The sequence below is a fragment of the Miscanthus floridulus genome, chromosome 11 (assembly GCF_019320115.1).
Source record: "Miscanthus floridulus cultivar M001 chromosome 11, ASM1932011v1, whole genome shotgun sequence".
NCBI lineage: Eukaryota > Viridiplantae > Streptophyta > Magnoliopsida > Poales > Poaceae > Miscanthus > Miscanthus floridulus.
Window position 1 is genome coordinate 87,459,388 of NC_089590.1, and position 22,413 is coordinate 87,481,800.

Sequence of the window (22,413 nt, forward strand, 5' to 3'; positions counted from 1 at the left end):
CTTTCTCTTATCTAGGTACACCTTTTTCTTTTGCCAATACTTGCATCTCTATCTCTATCTCCTTGTTTTGTGTGCACCACTACCTTTTCATTCCTCTTAAATTCCGGTATCCAAATCTAAAACGTCTACTAGTTTAGAGAGGGAGGGAGTATGCCTTTAAAGCTCCAAGAAATGATATGACAATTTTGTTTCTCGCTCTCTGCTTTTGTAGTTTCACTAGCGGTTGTTGCGGCCCTTTCCTGACACGCTTGTCGTTCACCTTACCCACCACTGAATCTAGGAGGGACCGAGGGAGATTAGGAGGAGAGAGAAGCCCTATTTGGCTGAGCTCTGGCTCTGAAATTTTTGTGGATTTTCTAAAGCTAAAGTAGCTCTAGGAAATCCTGAATCTGGAGATACAGACATGCCAAGTGTATTTACATGACTCATTTCGTTTATAGTTTAGATTAAATATAAATATCTAAACCCGGTTTAATTTAATCTACAAACTATAGGTCCAGCATAGATCTCAGAGCTAGAAAGTGTGTCAAGCAGGCCCAAAGAGGGATTGAGATCTAAAAGAGGGCACGTGGTAATTGGTTGCTAGCCGGCCTAATCAACATGATTACAGGAGGCAACGGGTCGAGCCAAAGTTTGAACCCATTGGCCTATTATCTTTTCCTTTTCTTTTTCTATTCTGTGTCTATACTGTTTCATGCCAAAATATATATTGAAAGAGAAGTTTACATTTCATTTACAATAATTGGCACTCAAGTCCAAGAACATAAGTAAATCAAAACATATAAATATATATAACATGATTAAATATGCAATTCATAATTTAGTTAACAACCTATATTAAATTGTCATGCATATGTTTAGGTTTTATCTATCCTAGTTTGAACTAATGTTGACTAGTGTTTGACCTATACGCAATATGACCACAACACCAAGCATTTGAAGAAGATTTTGAAACATTCACATTTTTCATTTAGGATTTATTGGGTGGAGTGTTACAACCGTGGTGTTAAACTGGAGTTTCATGTGGCATGTGAAGATAAGCTAAAGTAAAATGAAAGTATATCAGTATTGTTTGGCTACCATTTTAATTTTTAAAGATTCACATATATTTATTTATTTTTTCTTGAAGACTTAGACATGGATTCTATTATTAATAGTAGGTATCAATATTGTATATTTGGTAGTTGTGTCTTGGGCTTTCAATGTGGGGCTATCACTCTGAGGATTCTTGGAAACTGAGTGAAAATCACCCTGTGTATCGTCATATAAATATTTTGGATACCACAATTCCAAAATTAAGTAAGTCCAATTTGTTGCATGCCAACTACTAGTATAAAAGATCAAATCCCTTCTTCATCTAGTAGACTGCAGTGAGGATAGTATTATAAAAAAATTAATTATTGCTACCACCTATATGACTTTTGATTTACTAGTTTGCTATCCGTTCCAAGATTCTTGGACATTAATAAAAGTCCAATACCAGATTTGCCATATGCTATAAATATAAATAATAACCATTTCAATATCAAGCAAAGATCAATACAAGATCCTAGGCAAAATCAACCCAATACTACTAGAGGGAATTCCTTTTGAGCCATTATAAAAGATCATAATTTTTTGTGAGCCTAGTGAAAAAGTTTGGCGGACTTCAGTGTCACTACTCTAATTTTTTTTTGCCCTCCATGCCAAAGCCGTCAGATTGAGCTCTAACGGTGTCAAACTGTAGGTGTAAAAAGTCGAAAATACCCTTAGGTCTAAATATGCCATTAATTTTTTCGAGCATCTTAGCGACTTCAAATAAAAAAACTCAAAACTAGAAATTTGTAGATCTCGTTGACATCTACAATTTTCATATAAAATTATCTTCATTTAATTCTGAAAAAAAGATATGATTTGATATGATTAATCTATCTTAGAAAAATTATATCTTTTTGTGATATTAAATGAAGATAATTTTTATATGAAAATTGTAGATCTCGACGAGATCTACAACTTTCTAGTTTTGACTTTTTCCATTTGAAGTCGTTAAGATACTCAAAAAATTAATGGCATATTTAGACCTAAGGATATTTTTTACTTTTCACACCTATAGTTTGACACCGTTAGAGCCCAATCTAACAGCAGTGGCATGGAGAGCAAAAAAAAAATTGAAGCAATAGCGCTGAAGTCCGTCGAACTTTTTTAGTGACTCACAGGAAATTGTGATCTTTTTTAATGGCTCACAAGAAATTCCCTCGTACTACTATAGAATGGCTATGAAAGGAGTCATTAACATCCTTGTTGTGTGCGCTTTTGTATTTACCATGTTTAGAACTGGTGAAGCTTTCGATAACTACGATTGTCTTGAAGAGAAAGATTTGGTCATGAGCAAATGCAGTGAAGACCCTAAGAAAAGAGGGTGATTACGTCCCCCAGAGGACAAATGTCGTAAAGCGGTGTAACATTGTAACATGGTTTGCGTTTGTCATATACTCAACCCTAATGATGAGAAGTATGTAGACCCGAAGAAACTTGTTCGTCTTGCAAGGGAATGCAACAAGCCTGTGCCAGTTGGATATAATTGTGGAAGTAAGTTCTTAAATGTATTCATATTCATCTTAGCAAAATAAACATTTGTACTACTACGTCTGTACTATATATGCAAGAAATGCTCATACTGCAATTTGTTACTGATGTTTAGGTTGAAATGTTCACCCGCCAAATTAACCGCCGCCACCAGCTGAGGCACATCCATGAGTTATGACAAAAGCATTCATGTAACCCATGGAAGAATAGTGAAATAATAAGTGTTCGCAAGTATTTACTTGTTGAGAGTTGATAAGTATTCAATTTTTTGGGCGCCGAAAGCAAAAGGAATTTTGGGCACATCTTAAGCCGCTCTATTGATTAGATCTAAATAGCATTTAGACTGCACGATGTGTTGAATTCCTCCATGTGGATGGATTCAATTATGTCCTTTGTTATCCTTTTCTTGTCAAAGAAATCTGAGACACAGACCCATATCGTCGCACCTAACATTGTAGATGTATTGAACCAGGAAAGTCTTCCCCACCCCGCCAGTGCCAATTGGGATGACAGAAACATTGATTTTGCAGTTAGTCTCAGCAGCATGTCTAGCACTGCCGCTTTTAACTATGCTTGGCTCTGGATGTAGATGCGACACAATTACCTACTGCTGCTCTCTTCCCATTAGACCCTGCAAATGCATTTGGCATGCTACAGTCCTGGTCTAAAATTTTCTAGCTCTAGGAAATTTGGAGCTCTGTCAAACACAGCCTAATTATTATTGTTCAAATCCCGCTCTTTGAGATGTGAAACACTGTTTTTATCTAAACTATGCATGCAAAAGTTGGACTCTTGCGGTACCAGGGGTTTTGGCTGGACACGCGATTCCTACCTTCGGTACGTGTTCTGGTACGGTTACGTACGCACTATTTGTATAATACGAAGGCCGCCGGGATCAGACTTCTGAGCGACGTACGCCAGCATGTTTCCTTGAATTAAGGCTCTCGTCTGTTGCCCTAGCTAATTTCGCCGCCGCCAATCTCCCACGCGCGCATGACATGGTTGCTGGTGATACCAACTCCTCATCTTCAGCTAACCCATCGCTGCTGCCCGCGACGTCGTCGAGATGCCTGACGCATGGCATCACCGCGACGCACGACTACAAGGTGTCCAACTTCTCGCTGCTCGTGGGCATCGGCCAGGTCGTTGCCTCGAGCACCTTCAGCGCCGGCGGGTGCAACTGGAGCATCAGGTTCTTCCCCGACGGCGACGACGAGACTCCTGAAGAGGCAGCCTCTTTCACGGCGGTCTACCTGTGCCTTGTGGCGGGACCGGCCGGTACCAGGGTCAAGTTCAAAATCACTCTGCTCGACGACAAAGGTCGCCGAGTGTCGACGAGGGCAGGGAAGAGGAGGAAGAAGAGAAAAGAGACCGCCGACTTGACGAGAACCGAAACCTCCACCTACGACCGTGTCGGTGCCATGTGGGGCACGAACACGTTCTTCGACAGATCCGTGCTGGAGGGGCGCTGCTGTGGGACTCCAACGACAGCTTCACGATCCGGTGCGCCATGGCCGTCATCCGAACGCACACGGAGGACGACGCCATCATCGAGGTCCCGGAGTCAGTCCTCCGCCACGACCTGGCGCGCATGCTCAGGGACGGCGACGGCACCGACGTGACGTTCGTCGTCGGCGACCGGTTCTTCCGCGCGCACCGCTCCATGGTGTTCAAGGCGCAGCTCTTCGGCGCCATGAAGGAGGCCCAAGCCTAGGGCAGCGTGCCGTGCGTCATTAGGGTGGACGACATGGATCCCGCCGCCTTCGCGGGGCTCCTCCATAATTACATCTACACGGACTCGCTCGCCGACGACTGCACCGCGGGCAGGGTCGTGGCGGCGCAGCACCTGCTCGTGGCCGCGGACCGGTACGGGCTCGACAGGCTGAGGGTGCTATGCGAGACGAGGCTGTGTGGCTGGATCGAGCGACGTGCAGTCGGTGGCGACCACCTTGGCGTTGCCCGAGCGGCACCAGTGTGCCAAGCTCAGAGAAGCTTGCCTAGGTTCCTGTCCTGGCCGGACATGCTTCGCGCTGCCATGAAAACGGAGGGGTTCGGCCATCTCATTGCGAGCTACCCTTCGGTTGCCAGCGATATCTTGGACAAGGTCGTCTCGGCAAGAGTTTATGAATCATTGATCAGTAGCCTCGCTTGTTCGTTGGTGTACGTTTTGGAAGGTGTGCTGATGAGTCTTATTTAAAATGTTGTCTGTTGAACTCATCTCATCTAAGAAAGTACTACCTCCGGTTCCATTTTACGTGGCGCACACATATATCACGATTTAAACTTTAAAAACTTTAACCAATAATTAGGCTAATAGTTTTTAGTTATAATACAAGCTTTATATAATTAGATTTGTAAGGAATTATATTATCTAATTATTATAAGTTTATAAGCATAAATAATATAACATAAAGCAAATGAATAATCAAAATGTAATATAGGATTCCGTGTCATTCTAACTTGCCAAATAAATGCTGATGTAGAGGAGAGAGAAGAGCTGGACTCTCATGCAAGCAACAAGCGATGCACGGATACATATGTAGTTGTGGGCCCATACTTGATGTGAATGTGAAGGACGAAAGAGAAGGTAGGACATAGGTAAAAGTAACAATAAAAAGATCCTTTAAAAAATAATAAAAAAGATTGTTATAGACAAATAAGAGACCCACTATTGTACAACTTGGCTCTTACATGTTACAACTTGGCTAATAGCCAAACACTTGACTCTATTATTGGCCTTGCTTTAAGGGCGCCCTCAACAACATAGCCAAATCAACTGCTGATGTGGCGCAAGATATGATAGAAAACAGAAAAGCTTACGCCCTGTTCGCTTGAACTTATCAGCTATGAAACAGTGTTTTATCTCACAACAAATTAGCTTCAGCCGGCTTATCAGCCGCAGAAATCATCAGTCGAACAACACGCTTGAACGTCGGAGCAAGAGAGCAGCGAATGAGCATCTTGGGAGAATTGTGAGACCAGCGCTTGAGACCTCGCTAGTGCGATTGAGTTTACAATTCTCTCTCTCCTGTCTAATCTAACCAATAACATATGAGCTCGGCTAGCGATTTCGATAGCCGTTGGAGCTGCCCTAAGGGCAATCTCAATGCTAGAAACCATATATAGTTTCTACGTCTACTAATTTATGTTGACACTACATATATAAAAACTATGTCCTCTATCGATAGTTTTTACATAATAATAATCTTTTGTCCAACCACATGTCTTCTTTCTCCCTCATCTGACTATCATATCTTTTCATGTCTTAATTCCCATGTAGACATAGTTTCTTATTAAGAAACCATTTTCTTCTCTCTTCTCATTAAATCGCTTGCCACGTCAGCAAAATGCTTAAGTGACAGAGTAACTAATGCATATAGAAACTATGATGGATCTGCATTGTGAGTGCCATAAGTGTTTCTCTGTTAGATGAGTATAATATGTCGGATGCAGTGCAATCAATGCAACACTGACTCCTTTGAAAAAAGAATTTGTAATCCACACGTTGGTACTATAACGATATAACACTATTGATTTTCTGAATTCGTGACAATTGTAATTTTTAATTGAACTATTGATTTATATGTGTAGTATGCTTGCTTGTTCGCCACGCTTGCCCTATATGCTGCACGGTAGCATTGCACCGGGGGGAAAAAATCTTTTTTCACCCCTTTACAATCATTGTAATCCAGTTTTTCTCTTTATGAAACTCTATAGAGCCGGACATCTGAACGCCCTCCTCCCCACACACTACTCTCAAAACCATTTGAATTATATTTCATGGTAGAAGTGGTTGTCAAGGTAGTTTCTTCATTTTTGTAAACCACAAAAATGTCTCTAAGCTTCTGAAAATCTAAGAAAAAATTTAGAGATATATTTGGGGCATGAGAAACCAAAAAATATTTAGAGATCATGAAAAATATCTCTACAAACTTTCAAGCTCTAAGAAAATGGGTAAAAACATCCAAACAATCTATAAAATTCTCAAAACACTGTAATCAATGTATAAGTATGTTTTAAAAACTTTCCTTAACGAAAACACAACATCTAAACAACATGAATGCATTTCACATTATTGTATTTTCCATTCATGTTGGTTGCATCTCATATTTTTTGTTGAATAAAGTTTTGAAGACATGTTTACACATTGATTAGAATGTCCAGATGCATAGTTAAAGCAATGAATATGTACTAAGCCAAAACGCCTTGTAATTTAGGGCGGGGAGAATAATGATTATTGATTATTTTATCAAATACTTATTTTTTATTGATAATACTTATTATTTTATAAGGTTTTAGATTGAGCAGAACTAAAACCGAATACATAAGATGCGAACTTTGGCGGAGCTGCACAGGAGAAAGGGAGATGTGAGTTTGGATGGTTCAAATAGTGCCTAAGAAGGATACCTTTCGGTATCTGGGATCGATGCTACAGAGGGATGGAGATATTGATGCGGACGTTAGCCATAGAATCAAAGCAGGGTGGATCAAGTGGCGACAAGCTTCTGGCATTCTCTGTGATAAGAGGGTAGAACAAAAGTTAAAAGGCAAGTTTTATAGAACGATGATTAGACCGGCTATGTTGTATGGAGCAGAATGTTGGCCTGCAAAGATTCGGCATGTTCAACAACTGAGTGTTGCAGAAATGCGTATGTTGCGATGGATTTGTGGTCACACAAGAATGGACCGAGTTCGGAACGATGATATACGTGATCGCCTAGGGGTAGCACCAATTGAAGAAAAGCTTGTCCAACATCGGTTGAGGTGGTTTGGCCATATCCAAATGAGACCTCCAGATGCACCAGTGCATTGTGGAGTCATAAGTCAAGCTAATAATATGAGGAGAGGTAGAGGAAAGACCAAAATTGACATGGGGAGGCATTAAAAAGATATTTGAAAGTTTAGAATATACCTATAGATCTATGTTTGAATAGGAGTGCTTGGAAAGCAGCTATTGAAGTGCCTGAACCGTGACTTGGGGCTCTTGGTGGGTTTTAACTCTAGTCCTATCCCAACTTGCTTGAGACTGAAAGGCTATATTGTTGTTGTTGCATTACAAGTTATAAGTCGTTTTAGCTTTTTTAAGATACATTATTTTTGCTATGCACTTAGATATATACTATGTCCAGATACATAGTTAAAGTAACTGAATCTGAACAAGCCAAAACGCTTTATAATTTAGAGCGGGGAGAATAATGATTATTGATTATTTTATTGAATACTTATTCTTTTACTGATTGCGGCTTTTTTAATACTTATTATTTTATTGATTACAACTTTTTTTATATATAAGTTGAGCCGCTATCCTAACGAGCTACTATTAAATACTTATTATTTTATTGATTGCGGCTTTTTTTAATATATAAGTTGAGCCGCTGTCCTAATGAGCTATTTTAAATACTTATTATTTTATTGATTGCAGCTTTTTTTAATATATATAAGTTGAGCCGCTATCCTAACGAGCTATATTGAATACTTATTATTTTAATGATTGCAGCTTTTTTTAATATATAAGTTTAGCCGCTATCCTAACGAGCTATACTGAATAGAGCCATAATAAAGAGCCAAACAGCCCTAAAGCACAAATGATTTTTTTTAATGTCGCAACTCGCAACTCACACCACACACGCAGGCCAACAGCCCTCGCGCTGTGGCCGTTTCGTGATTGCAGCTTTGGGCCTCCACCGCTCAACTTATTGGGCCACGAAATTTTAGCCCCAGGCACGCACGACGCACGCGGGCGCGGCACGCTGTCCCTGCCGGCCTGCCCCACTCCACCCGAGCCGACGGCCGACGCAGCAGCCACGCAGCCACGCAGGCAAGAGCCAAGAGAAGAGGCACGCGGGGCCGCCGCAGGGGTTTGTTGTCGTGCACGCGGGGCCACGGGGGGCAGTGGGGGGCACTCGACTCGTGCGCTGGGGGTTTTTCCCTTTCTTCCGCGAGCTCCTCCCCTCGACTCCGGCCCGCCCGCCGCCGCAGGCATCGTGTCGTGCTGAAACGAACGCCTCCCGGCCCCGGGGGGATTCGACTCTGTTATAGTCCCCGATAATATCCCAGGTCTGGGCTTCCTGATCTCTCTCCCGATCCCCAACCAAGCTCCATCAGCCACCGCTTCCGTCAGCGGCGCCCTAGCCGGCCGCCCTGCGCTCCGTCGCTCATCCGTCGTGCCACGGGCCAATTCGCGGTCCCTCCGTCCATCGAGCGCGGCCGGATAGGCAATCGCGGCCCTGAGACGCCCTCATGGACGCCAGATCGGTCACGGGGCCTCCACAGCTGCCGACCCCGCCGGCACCTCTCCCCGCCGGCTGCTTCTGCCTGCCCAAGACCTCGTCGACGAGCCTGACCAAGTCCTTCACGGCGGTCCACGACTTCAGGGTGAGCGACTACTCGCTGCTGGAGGGCATGGGGTTCGGCAGGTACGTCAGCTCCAGCACCTTCTCCGTCGGCGGCCGCGACTGGGCCATCCGGTTCTACCCGGACGGCGCCACGGCGGGCTTGCTCGGCGACGTCTCGGCGTTCCTGTACTACTACAGCCTGGGACCGGGACGCGCCCGGCGTCAGGGCCCGGTTCACCCTCAATCTGCTCGAGAAAGACGGGAAGATGCCCCCGGTCACCAACCCCTACATGAAGCACACCTTCTCTCCGGCCAGCGACAACTGGGGCTTCACCAAGTTCATGGAGAAGTCCAGGCTGCAGCAGGGCTCGCCGTACCTCGACAGGGACTGCCTCACAATCAGGTGCGTACTGACGGTCCTGATTGACTCCCACACCGTGGCGAACGAGAACTCTGTTGTCGTCCCACCGTCGAGCCTGCACCAGGACTTTGGGGAGATGCTGAGCGATGGCGAGGGGGCAGATGTCACATTCACTGTGGACGGACCAGTTGTTCCGTGCCCACAGATGTGTCCTATCTTTCCGCTCTCCAGGTGTTTAGAGCAGGAGCTCTTTGGTCCAATGAAGGAAAAAGCTGAAAATATCATCAGGATCGATGACATGGAGCCAACAATCTTCGAGGCTCTGCTTCAGTTCATCTACACAGATCGTCTGCCTGATAGCTGTAGTGATGGCCGGAATCCGGCGATCACACACTTGTTGGTTGCCGCGGACCGATATGGAGTGGAGAGGCTAAGGTTGCTATGTGAAAGTAAGCTCAGCGAAGTCATTGATGTGGAAACAGTGGCGACAACGCTAGCTTTAGCAGAGCAGCACAATTGCTCGCAGCTGCGACGAGCCTGCATTGGGTTCATGGCCTCGCCAAACATGCTTGGCCCAATCATGGAAACCGATGGATTCAATCATCTCATTGCAAGCTGTCCATTGGTTATGAAGGAGATTCTAGACAAGGTGTCCTGCATTTGGAGTGGTAAGTAGTGCCAGTGTCAGTCATGTGTATTAATGTGACATATCTTTTAGGGAGTTGAGTTCATGATGTTTTAACAGTAACATCGGTTTCATGGCAAATGACTCAAAAAAAATTGAAATTTCTCTAGGTTTGGGCATATGTCCAGTTGCTATCCATGAAACTCCATCTAAACATCAGTATCGATTCACCTTTGTCCCCTTGTCGTTAAATTGTGGTATTTAAGCCATGTGTGGTTCTGGTTCTGTGCTGCTGGTGCATGGAGCTTCAGAATAATTTTTCCTTCAATGAAAGTTGTGTTATGCTGTGCATTGTGTTGCATTGGTCCTAAATCATTTCCCATCTGATGTCTATAATTTATCCATGGCAATGCATATATTCAGGTCCTAATGTTTAATGCAAGATATGTCCGCTGTATTTTCCTTTGATCTACCTAAAATCACTGAGGATTTGTGATGATTGGTACCCGGTACAAACAATATGCTTTTCTTCTTGATATGTCATAACTTCTCAACCTAACTCGGTTGAAGTTAACCTGGCCATGTTCACCCTCCCACTATATACCTATTTGGATTGAAGCAGGCTAGAGCTTCATGCACCTAGAATTCCAGGTGACCGATTTTAGATGTTGGGACTGGATTTTTCTTCTCGAACACAGCAGGAAAGCTGCGTATCATTGTATTGATAGAAGAATAATGAGTCATACAGAGACCCCCCACACCACTAGAAGCTTGTGATCCTAATCACCTATTACATAAAGACAAGACGCGACCAAAATGGCGAGAGCACAATCTAACCTCTCTCCCTAGCAGTGAGCAGGGTGAGTCCCTTTGCCCCTTCCAGACTCCACCACTCTACCTCCTCCATAGCAAGGGCCAAGGCCGCTCTAGTGTTTGGAGCAGCTCCATTGAACACACAGTCATCGTGGTGCCTCCAAATAATCCAGGATCCAAGGATGATAGTAGAATTTAGACCTTTCTTTACATCACCTGTAACCACCCTTTCCGCTCTGGACCACCATTCATCTAGAGATGTATCACTGGGCTGCGGAGCGAGGGCGGAGAGGCCGACCTGCTGAATAAGGGAAAACCAGAACTGTCTGGCAAACACGCATCCAATCAAGAGGTGTTGGATGCTTTCCTCATGCTGATCAGTGATCACACAGGAGGCAGCGATCATGGTGGGGGAGCCCTTGCTTGGCCAGCCGATCTGCTGTCCAACATCGGTTATGTGCCACCAGCCACATAAAGAAGCGACACTTAGGTGGAGTCCATGACTTCCATATTCGTTCATAGGGTTCAAAGCGGATGGCACCCTGAAAAAGAGCATCATAAGCAGATTTTGCGGTGTACTGACCAGTAGTGGATAGCCTCCAAATATGTCTGTCAGGTACGCCTTCCTGAAGTACCACAACAGAAATTATATCCCAAAGCTCCAGTACTCAATAAGGAGCTAGATCACTCGATGTAGGGCATGTAGGTTGCCCCCATCATCAGTCAGATAGAGTTCCCATGTGTTGACGCTTAATTAGGTCACCACATCAATAAGGAGCTAGATCACTCGATGTAGGGCCTAGCCGACTTTGACGTCGGACCGACGCCTAGTGGATATCCGCACCTGGACCTTGTGCCTCAAGCTATGAGCGCGATATGCAAGACACGTTGCCGGAGGAGCCTCGCCGGGAGCGCGATACGCAAGACACTGCCGACGAGGTCTCTTAAGACCCGAAACCCCACACGCCCTAAGTTTGACAATGCTATTAGAATTAAGAATTGTCATTTCATAACCAATGTTGCACCTAAACATCTTACTAGACAACGCAACTTTTTTTAGGTAGAATTAGCGCAAACATTATTAGGCAGCCTGAGAGAACGCCTAATCTATGAGCAATAAGAGTTACCATATATATAATTTTATCTTGTACTGTTATAAAGCAAAACCCCACTACCATATTTTACTGCAATTTCGTGAAGCCACTAACATCATCCATTGAGTCTTCGTACAATCCATACATGGAACTTCCATCTCCTTGCATCCTGTGCCCTTTGGTTTGCTAATCTCCTCATCTCCTGTAACTGATTAGCCATAATGCCCTGCTGGGATCATTGTTAGTCGCTGAATTCTTACTCTTGGTAGTAGTAGAATTCTTACTCTCAGTCGAGAGAGGATGACACTAGGAGTTTGGGGCAATTTTCTTTGTTTCTCACACAAATGCCATGCCAACCTTGAGGGGTTAGGGGATACATATTTATAGGCTGCTAGCCAGTCAAGCATATGCCAAGATGCTAGTCTAAGATGCTAAGATGCTAGTCTAAGATGCTAATATGCTTGTCCTATAAGATGCTGTCCTAGATGCTAAGATGCTGTCCTTGTGGCAGCAACAGCCAGCAGCCCCACAAAGACCAGACCAGCCAGACTTATCCATTCAATCATTGATGCCAATGTCACACATTCTTCGTATCAGTATGTTGCCACTGGAATGCCGACATAGGCAGCTTTAAAGGTGAGGATTGCTAAAACTTACACGCTATTCACATTCTGTTATTGTTACTATCTCCAGATCCTTATTAGTTAGGCGTATATGGTATAACTCAAATTCACCAGTTTCAAATGTAGTTGATCATCATTCTGCAAACAGCCTATTATGTACAGTACGATGATAACTGACAACTGAAAGTGGTTTTCTCCCATGTGTTCGTCCAATGAAGAACCATCTAGATTAAGCTAATATCTTTACATTCTTATTAACTATTGCAGTCCTTTCCAAATTACTGAGAAGATAAGAAAAAAAGTTTGCTGGCAGCACTGATTTGTATGTTGATTGGATTTGAGATTTGTATCTTCAGTTGATTAAAGAACAAGTCCATGATGTTGCATTTAATATTTTTTTACTTAGAAAACCATAAATCCTAATTTTCCTGCATCCCTTGTTCTTTCTGTAATTTTGCAGGTAAAGGCTCTTTTGGCTGATTCGGAATGAAGTGAACTTTTGAGAAGACTCAGCGAAGCAAATCAATATAACCGATTCCTCAAGAGACAGGTTATTTTTAGTGTTCTCTTTCAAATAACACATCATCAAATATTTGTCCATAGCGAACTATTTTCTACTTCTCCCAAATACTAAGCTACTGAAGGAATAGCCAACAGCGGCTCAATTTCTTAATCTATTGAAAACAGCATATAGACATTTAATAAAAGGAAAACCAACTGCTCTGTCCAGTCATTGTGTTTGTAATCATGAGGTGGTCAGCGACATACAGTGAATTTGCTTTGATCAGAAACAAATGCATGTAGAACTCACCAGCTACTTTTAAGTTCAGTCTAATTCACTTTTTTAGCAAAATCAAAGGATGTCTACTTAACAAAAAATGATAGAGAAAGCATAATTTAACAAAATAGGGGCTGCGGCAAAGCTAGGGAGAACACTGCCCAGGATTCCGAGTCCTGTACTAGAAATGCAACTCACAGCAGTTGCTCACAAAATATAATGGTGAACAGAAAAGCCTGGTTGTAGCTGTTGGTGATTAGCAAAAGTGAAAAATAACTGAGACAAGTTACTTTAGAAGACAAGCAATTGAGACAATTGTTGTTGGGAAACAATGTCATCGTGTTTGCTAACTTCCTTTTTTTGTGTTTCTTATTACTTCTAGGTTTTGAAGGGCGGGCCTGGTGCAAGCGGTAGAGTCTTACCGCTTGTGACCGGAAGGTCCTGGGTTCGAGTCGCGGTCTCCTCGCATTGCACAGGCGAGGGTAAGGCTTGCCACTAACACCCTTCCCCAGACCCCGCACAGAGCGGGAGCTCTCTGCACTGGGTACGCCCCCCTTTTTTATTACTTCTAGGTTTTGGTTGAGAAAATGGGTCTACCTGGAGGAAATAATGGTCTGTCCTTGGATCTGTCTGATACATTAGGCAACAACTACATGCTCTTCGCACCTTACCTAGGTTCTATATTTTTCCTCCATGGTGAGTGGTGCTTAATAAATACGTACATCCAAGGAGTCTCACACGAGTGGACTGCAATGTTGTTTGTGACAGGCTGCTGCAAATGGTGGAAGAATGTTGCCAAAAGGATTGCTACCCTCGAGTTTGTCACACAAGGACATCAATTGGTGCCATTGTGAAAGCCAGTTCAGGAAGCAATACCCTGCTCGTGAAGGTATCATTCCCCTATTTCCTGCATTTGTACTTAACGATTTTTCATGTACAAGTGTACCCCTTCTCTAAATATGATTTTCATTGGATCACATGTTTGCTGAACTGGTATTCAGAGTGCTTGTATTCATGGCAGGGAGCTGTTGAAACTTTACTTGAGCATCGGCGTGTGTTGTGGGTGCCGCTGTTTGGGGATCTCTCTTGAAGGTGGCGGCGGCGGCGGCATGTGCTGTACGTGCCATCGCCAGCCTGGAACACGAGTCCTGCACAGTGGACCCGGGTGCTTCTAGCGCACTCTGCTTCCAGTTCGTCTTTGGTCATTCCATCTACTTCTGATGATTCTAAATCATGCTTTGCTTTCAATAGGCAAGACGAACGAGATGGGCAAGAGGCAACAAAGGTTTCATGTGAATACGGGCTTTGCTTTCAATAGCTGTATTGCTGACAAGAGGCCTCTTCAGGCGTGGAATTACATCTAGCTGCTCGACACGGTCAGATATGGGTTTCAGGTAAGGCTGCTCATGTCCCTGTTGAAAACTTCCATTTCTGAAAGTACATGCGTTGCTCATAAAATAGTCTGGTCAGTTTTTTTTGTGACAAGTGCAGCAGATTGCGACTGTCGTTTTGTTTTTGCAAGGCCCTGATTTAATTGCTCCTATTTTTGCATTCCCTGATATTTGTAGTTTACTAACTTTACAAAGTCAGAATTGCCTAGCTTTCCTTGGTTGTGCATGATTGTATAAGATTTACTGTACCCGAATTCATATCCCTCCAAATTTTGTGTGAATCATATTAAATTTGCTCTGACCCTGTCAGTTACATGTATATTGATTCAATTCATCGAGTGCCATTTAATTAGGACGGTTATTATGGGCATCGAGCTAGGAAGCCCTTAGTTTGAACAGTGTGATATTTGACCACTTGATGCCTCTCCAATAGCTTCATAGTTCAAGTCTCATTTTACGGACTGTATTGCATTATTGTATCCTGTTACAGGGAGATGGAACTGAAAGATATTTTATACCTCTTCAGTCAATGCAAAAAGTAATTATCCTGGGAAACTACATGAGGCATTTTTACTACTTCGACCTGTACTTCCTCTCTGTTGTATATTTTGGAAGATTTTTACCCTACACAAAGCAATTATTGGTTCTTTTCCATGCACATATAGGTACTGAGATTAATACAGTAAAAAACATTCCTTCTATGCATGTCATCCCCACATATTTTATTCTGAATTTAAATTCATTCTACCTAGCATTCACAGTCGAGTAATTATTTGTGCTCTGTCTGATTGAAACAAACCATGATACATACAGGCAACCGCATTGATAGAACACTGTAGCAGATGAAACTCATACGGAGAGCATACCAACTGGTTGTTCAAAAATTATGAATGTTAATTTGCGTCTCGAAGATGAACATCTTGTATATCCAAAGGGGCGTCAAATGACAGAAGCTGTATGTATTGATTTCTTTGAGCCAGAATAGAGGCATGGAACTACCGGCCTGCAGGTAAAAACTTGATCATTTTGCAATACTCTCAATAATAGTGTATGCTGTGAGACTTAAAATCTTAGATATCTTTCTTATATCTTGGCCATGGTTTACCATGTCTTTTGTGTTGCCAAATTCCGCTACCTCAATGAGCAAATAATGTCTAAAAAAGTGCAGAGATTTAGAGAAATCTTAGGATTGGTTGACAGATGTTGTATTTCAGCATTAGTTTTTGTTAAGATAATGATGCTTAATGTGTTGGCGTGTCTGTTCCTCCAGCTTCAGGCCTTCAGTCGAGCACATCGAAACAAGCAGAGCGTGACGAATTTGGCATGTGTCAAGCTGAAGAAAGTTGACGGTCACTGGAGGTTTAGGTTAGGTTTACATATCTCATACCAAAGGAAATATCCACTTAACTTTTCACAGATTTGTTTGTAGCAAAGAGCTAAAAAATTCTGATTAGGTACATGCATACATGACGATCATATGAGCTTTAGAATTTGGAGGACATGTCTGGTGACTGGTGCAACGGGCACGCTTGGTTGTATGGCCCTGAGGTATTTACCTATTTCCGAGGGGAGAAAACAAAATTAGAGTAGTGTTATTAGGACACTCCACATTTTACTCAGATGCCCTGACAACCGGAGCCTCTAATCTATGAGCAAGGGTCTCTCTTTGACCGAGTAGAGGATGTGAAGCCCATGATCACCTTTATTGTACTTCTGGTTATCCTACTTGATGCTATCTTGGGTCTTGGATTGAGCTTACTTTGCTTGTGTAATGATATTCCGGTATTCTTATGTAACTTTGTGAAGAACTAATATTGATGCAGTGGACATTTATGAACCGTTATCATGTTGTTTGTCAGTTCGATGGTAAATAAAGAAAAAGGCGTTACACCTGCATGAGACCTTTATGTCAGCTATTTGAGGAACTATGTTATCAGCCTGTTAAGTTTGTACCTTTGAACCTTTGTATTACCTATCTTAGGATCTATGTTATTAATGTGCAAAGTTTGTACTCTCAAACATCTTGGCTTTGCTTTGAAACTTTATGTCAGCTATCTTAAGATCAATGTTATTAACGTGTGGTACGTTTGTAATAATCTTCAAACATCTTAGCTTTGCTTCATGTTTTTGTTTAGTATATGTCGTTGTGCTTTTTCATAAAGATACGTGCGGTGCCAGCCCGCGCACAAAGGCGCACACTAATCACTAGTATATATACTGTTCTCCCTTTGTCTCACCACTTTTTCCTTACCTGGATGTTTCTCAGCTTCCGTGATGGTTTCTTATGATTCTCATTAGTCATTTCCATCCCTGATTAAGCTCTAGCTACGCAGGGTTTCAGTCGTCAATCGACCTCAGTTGTGCTCTTGCAGTAATGCTCTCGCAAACAGATCAAGCGCTAACTGAGCAGTACGTGAGTTTGTAATACATCATGACCGATGCCTCGCTGGCATAGACGTCGTCATCGAGAAACTTCTGCACATCACAGTCATCGACACAGGTGAGGCATCGACATGAAAGCTCAAGCGTCATCAAAACTGAAAAGGCATCTAGCATTTGCTCAAGGGTTTCTGGGATTGTTTGAGTTCTGTGATAGGATGTCACAATGTTTGACATGACATGTCTTGAGTTATTAATTCGCCGCTGTTCAGGTGCTCATACTTAGTACTCACTCCGTCCATAGAAGAACACAGCTATGGATTACATGTGAGTCAAACTAGTTTAATTTTGATCAAGTTTGCAGTGAACAATATTAATATTTATTTATGTCTCAAACTAATTTTATTACGAAAACATATTTCGTAATCAATTTAATGGTACTTATTTGGTATTATAATTGTTAGTAAAATTTTATGTACTTTTAGTCAAACTTCAAATCTTTGGACTCCTAAAAAAAATATGAGAATTGCATTCTTTCGTGAACGAAGGGAGTATAATTTTAGCATATGCGAGTACATGTATATTTAGTAATCAAGCAATAATCATTATTTTTCACCACACGGACTGTCTTAACTAATTTAATTTTTGATATAAGGAAAACTACTTCAGTCCTCACCATAAATTATTATCTGGTGAACAATTGGGGACCATTCAAAAGAATATATTTTCATTTTCCTGTGTCATAGCACACCATTTTTCTTTCCTATGAAAATATCATGCATCTAAACATTGGACATATATTTCAATTCCACAATTCTTTTCAGCAAGGTTTTCTATTTTCATCTACATCTGTCTAATTCCCGCAGGGGAAATAGAAAAGGAAAAAAATAGGTAGGGGGCTTCCTGCCGTTTCCTCAAAAAAAAACAATTCCCGGAGGGGGAATGCATCTAGTATAGTTTTATATAAGTCAAGTAGTAGCTTCTTATATACCTTCTTTTTTTTTATCGGTCTTATATTATATACCTTCTCGGATAATCAGTGCAGGCCATCGTGCCGGCTCAATTTCAGCATTACAGCTGTTCTTGACAAAGCAAGCACTAGTGCACTACCAAATCGGACCAGCTCCACCGCACGGCCCACGGCCCACGTTAAGTATCCTCGTATACAGACAATGTCAACCCGGAATTTTCCTTCGTCCCCCATCTCCTCCTCGCCGTCCCTCCTCCCTCTCTCCCGTCTCGGCTAGGGTTAGGGTCGTCTCGCCAAGTAGCCATGATGCAGCAGCCACCGCCGCCGCAGCCGCAGCCGGGCATGGCGGCGCCTCCTCCTCCTCAGGCCGGTGGCGGGCAGCCACCGCAGTGGGGCGGGATCCCGCCGCCGATGACGCAGCAGTACGGCGCACCGCCTCCGCAGCAGCCTCCGGCGATGTGGGGTCAGCCTCCACCGCAGGCGCACTACGGGCAGGCGCCACCCCCTCAGCCGTACTACGCCGCGCCGCCTGCGCCTGCGCCGGCGTCGGCCGCCCCCGCTGCGGCTGACGAGGTCAGGACGCTCTGGATTGGGGACCTGCAGTACTGGATGGACGAGAACTACGTCTTGGGATGCTTCTTGAGCACTGGGGAGGTATGGGACCCGATCTGATTGATGCTGGCGGTGGATGCGTGCGATTTCGATTGTTGCTCTTCACGGAATATATATGATGTGCCCTTTGCTGCCGCTAATAGTTCTTGCTTTAAGGTTTATAAAGCTTTGATTGTTTATTACTCGTTTTGTTATGAATTTCGTACGACTGCTGACGATTGAAGCTCCAGGTTAAGTTGGTAGTGATTCTAGAGCCTATTGTAACGATCAAGCTCTGGGCTATATTCTGGAATCGGTATTTTTAAATTTGGTTTCATGAATTTGTTAGCATGATCTAGTGATAGTTATGTATCCTGTAAAATTTCTTAAAATTGTAATTTTCTGTTTTTTTTTTTTTGCTGCCTATTATCTCTTGCCCAAGGGTAATAATGTTTAGCAGCCATAACCCTTATTTTTTTTGCGCAATTCTATTTATATGCTTCAGTTTGAGTTTCCTGATTGGTGTTTATAGCTGTTGCTGCCCATGCATTCAGGATTTTCTGACCCTTTACTTCATATTTACATGACTTTGCAGGTTCAAAATGTGAAGCTCATCCGTGACAAGAATTCAGGACAGCTTCAGGGCTATGGTTTTGTTGAATTTACAAGCCGTGCAGCTGCAGAGCGAGTTCTTCAGACATACAATGGACAGATGATGCCAAATGTTGAGTTGACATTTCGGCTGAACTGGGCCAGTGCTGGTGAAAAGCATGATGATACTCCTGACTATACTATTTTCGTTGGGGATTTGGCTGCAGATGTTACAGATTACTTGTTACAAGAGACATTCAGGGTTTATTATCCCTCGGTGAAGGGTGCAAAAGTTGTGACTGATAAATTGACAATGCGCACAAAGGGATATGGGTTTGTGAAATTTGGTGATCCTACAGAGCAAGCTCGTGCAATGACTGAAATGAATGGAATGCCTTGTTCTTCCAGGCCTATGCGTATTGGTCCCGCAGCAAGTAGGAAAAATACAGGAGGTGTTGTTCAAGAGAGAGGTAAGCATGACCAGTCTCATGTCCCTGTGATTCTTGTTAGCTTCTACATGTTTGCTGATTGATGCAACTGAGGATACATTTAACTTGTTCTGTTCATATTGGTCTTTTGGGTTGTTTGACTACTTGTGTTCAAATCAAAGTTAGGCATAGGTGTTGACCACTTCACTTCCAGAAGTCATTATTCCTAGTACAACATTCCCAGTGTGAATTTGGATAATTTAATACATAGAACGATAGTAGACTCATGGAACTCATGTTATCTGGAAGCAGGATACCAACAGGCTCTATTCGTATAGGAGCCTTGGAACTGACCTGAGCTGCAATGCATTTCTTGTTTAATGCGTGGCCTCATTTAGGTCAGTGTAAATCATTTATGTCCTAAATTCTAAGTTGGTTTCCTTAAGTTTATGGTTCTTTGTACTTTCCCATGCTATCTCTGATTCTGTTTCGTCTGTGTATGCACTTAGTGCACAATTTCTTTTTGTACATCTTTTATTAGTGCATGCTTTCCACTAAGGCTGAGGGATTGAAACTCTTTTCCATATATTTAGACTCCTAGAGCTTATAAATACTTGTCAGCTCCTACCCTACAAGGCTTTGGGGGTGGGGTGGGGGGGGGGGGGGGGGGGGGGGGGGGGGCGGTGGCAAATACTGCCTTTTTATTCTCTTCAGTTTGTTCTAGGTGTTGATGGTCGAGTCTTGCCTACGTATTCGTCAGTTTTCTTTTGTTTCCTTCAACTTAGATTTATCAATATCTGTGCACAACTGCCCATGTGCATGGTTTGTACCTACTTACCTAATCTGAGATATAATATAAAGTAATGGCTAGAGCTGAGATTTTAATTGCATAGTGTGTTCCATATTTTGTTCTATTGGTTCAGCTTGGTTTCATGCTTTATGCACAGTGTACCAAAACAACATTTTTTTTCCTTGGACCAATAAATAATTTTCTGCATAATCTATTTTTTCTTATTGGCTCTCTCTTTGGCAATTTAGCCGCTTGAATCCTATGTTACCTGAATTTTGGACCTGTCTAGTTGACTAATGTTCTTACCAATACCATGATTCTTCATAATTGTATGTGTTAGATGGGCTAACTTTGTATAATTGCTCTGATGCATTCTATTCTCCTTTGTACATATAACACGATATGCATGCCCAATTTGCCATTTGTAAATGTTCTCATTGTTGAATATGAGTTAACCTAATAACTTTAGTGACAGGCTTTTCCATGGTAGCATTCATTTATTAGATATTACTATTCATCAATCTTACAATATATGCTGCCTTCACTTTTTTGCTTTTATTTACAGTACCAAATTCTCAAGGAGCTCAGTCTGAGAATGATCCTAACAATACCACCGTGCGTTCTTAATTCTTTTTTTTCTGCATATCAGTCATTCATCTCCCAGTTTTTTGTTAACTTTATTCTGTTATTGTCTTCAGATATTTGTTGGTGGGCTTGACCCCAATGTTACTGAAGATACCCTAAAACAAGTTTTTTCCCCTTATGGCGAAGTCGTCCATGTTAAGATCCCTGTTGGGAAGAGATGTGGTTTTGTTCAGTTTGTTACCAGGTTGACCTTTATTTACTCATTTGGTCTGTTGGCATGTATTTGTAAAAGTATTTTTGTCTTAGTTACTATGACAATGCATTTCAGACCTTCTGCCGAGCAAGCGCTGCTAATGCTGCAAGGGGCCTTGATTGGTGCACAGAATGTTCGGCTTTCGTGGGGTCGAAGCCTGTCGAACAAGCAGGCTCAGGTTATTTCTTGCATACCATTTTTCTTCCTTCCATGTTGTATAGTGTAGATGAAGTGGCTAATACTGATGTAAAAATTCTCAGCCTCAGCAGGAATCCAACCAATGGGGTGCAGCAGCGGCTGCTGGTGCTGGTGGTTACTATGGTGGCTATGGACAAGGTTATGAGGCTTATGGCAGTGGGTATGCACAACCTCAGGATCCTAACATGTATGGTTATGGTGCTTATGCTGGTTATCCCAATTACCAACAGCAACAAGCTGCACAGCAGCCACAGCAACAACAGGTGAAGCTCCTAGCTAATTAATGCCATTTTGAGTTTAAATGGTGACAAAATCATCACCATTATTATAACAAATGTATGCCAGCGCTCAGATTGCCTTGTTCAACCATGCTTACATGCCAGGATCAATAGGCATTACATGATGTCTATAACCTTATTTACTGATCACATGCTAATTTTGTTTTCTCTCTTGCAGTGAGGCGTGTTTGCTCGGGTAGGTCGTTGGGTTGTCGAGATGGAATTAATTAATATTATTTCAAGGCGCTCTTATATTGCATTCTTGTCAATAGAGGTGGTTTCGAAAGGCTCCTGATTTTGATGGCCCCATGGCCCGGTTTCATCTATTTATATCATATATATGCACTGTGTTATGTCTATGAACAAGTGGTGCTCTACTGTGATTGCTATGTTGAGACATGCTTTCTTAGTTTCTTTCCATGCTTCTCGGATCTATTGTTACCTGTGTTACTGTGTATTGCATATCTACTGTGATGCTATATGCCTATATATGCTCTGTGCCGTTTGTTTCCTATTCCATTTTTCTGGTTACTTTGCGTTGGATTCGTTCTTTATCACTACGGACAACCGTGTTTTGTTCTCAGGTTGGGCACATGGACATGCACGATATCACGACACAATGTGTCGATGGCAACGTGGCCTCATTTTTATCTGTTTCGACGCCTTTACCTCAGTTTTGCCGTTGTGACTGTATAGAAGCATGAGCTACCGTCGTTTTCGTGGCCGTCCAAATCTGAACACGGTGGTATTACAGTACGATGAATT

General features: G+C 42.6%; 2 protein-coding genes and 1 pseudogene across 4 annotated transcripts; all 3 read left to right on the plus strand.

The window, feature by feature from the left end:
- The first annotated feature begins 3,563 nt into the window (after window positions 1–3,563).
- On the plus strand, window positions 3,564–4,279 carry LOC136492377 (BTB/POZ and MATH domain-containing protein 2-like). Its single transcript, XM_066488419.1, has 2 exons — window positions 3,564–3,851; window positions 4,016–4,279. Exons 1-2 carry the CDS (start codon window positions 3,564–3,566, stop codon window positions 4,277–4,279), a joined length of 552 nt encoding a protein of 183 aa, XP_066344516.1.
- A 4,160-nt stretch (window positions 4,280–8,439) lies between these two features.
- LOC136491491 (BTB/POZ and MATH domain-containing protein 2-like) lies at window positions 8,440–16,473 on the plus strand (annotated as a pseudogene).
- Window positions 16,474–18,142: 1,669 nt separating this feature from the next.
- On the plus strand, window positions 18,143–22,167 carry LOC136491492 (RNA-binding protein L-like). 3 transcript variants are annotated; one of them, XM_066487816.1, is made up of 7 exons: window positions 18,143–18,588; window positions 19,121–19,586; window positions 20,900–20,949; window positions 21,033–21,163; window positions 21,248–21,350; window positions 21,442–21,633; window positions 21,827–22,167. In XM_066487816.1, the coding sequence occupies exons 1-7, from the start codon at window positions 18,238–18,240 to the stop codon at window positions 21,827–21,829; spliced, it is 1,296 nt and encodes a 431-aa protein (XP_066343913.1). In that variant the 5' UTR covers window positions 18,143–18,237; the 3' UTR covers window positions 21,830–22,167. The 3 variants fall into 3 exon arrangements, with proteins under 3 accessions (XP_066343913.1, XP_066343910.1, XP_066343911.1); XM_066487814.1 differs by having other exon boundaries at window positions 18,145–18,588; window positions 21,433–21,633; XM_066487813.1 differs by lacking the exon at window positions 21,827–22,167 and having other exon boundaries at window positions 21,433–21,669.
- Window positions 22,168–22,413: the final 246 nt, after the last annotated feature.

What these genes read in the sequence shown, in the direction of transcription:
- LOC136492377 (XM_066488419.1), top strand. Translation starts at nt 3,564, where the DNA reads ATGGTTGCTGGTGATACCAACTCCTCATCTTCAGCTAACCCATCGCTG. An exon ending in CGGGACCGGCCGGTACCAGG is followed by an intron (nt 3,852 to 4,015) that starts GTCAAGTTCAAA and finishes GTTCTTCGACAG; the next exon opens with ATCCGTGCTGGAGGGGCGCT.
- LOC136491492 (XM_066487813.1), top strand. Translation starts at nt 18,238, where the DNA reads ATGATGCAGCAGCCACCGCCGCCGCAGCCGCAGCCGGGCATGGCGGCG. An exon ending in GCTTCTTGAGCACTGGGGAG is followed by an intron (nt 18,589 to 19,120) that starts GTATGGGACCCG and finishes ATGACTTTGCAG; the next exon opens with GTTCAAAATGTGAAGCTCAT. An exon ending in TTTGTTCAGTTTGTTACCAG is followed by an intron (nt 21,164 to 21,247) that starts GTTGACCTTTAT and finishes AATGCATTTCAG; the next exon opens with ACCTTCTGCCGAGCAAGCGC.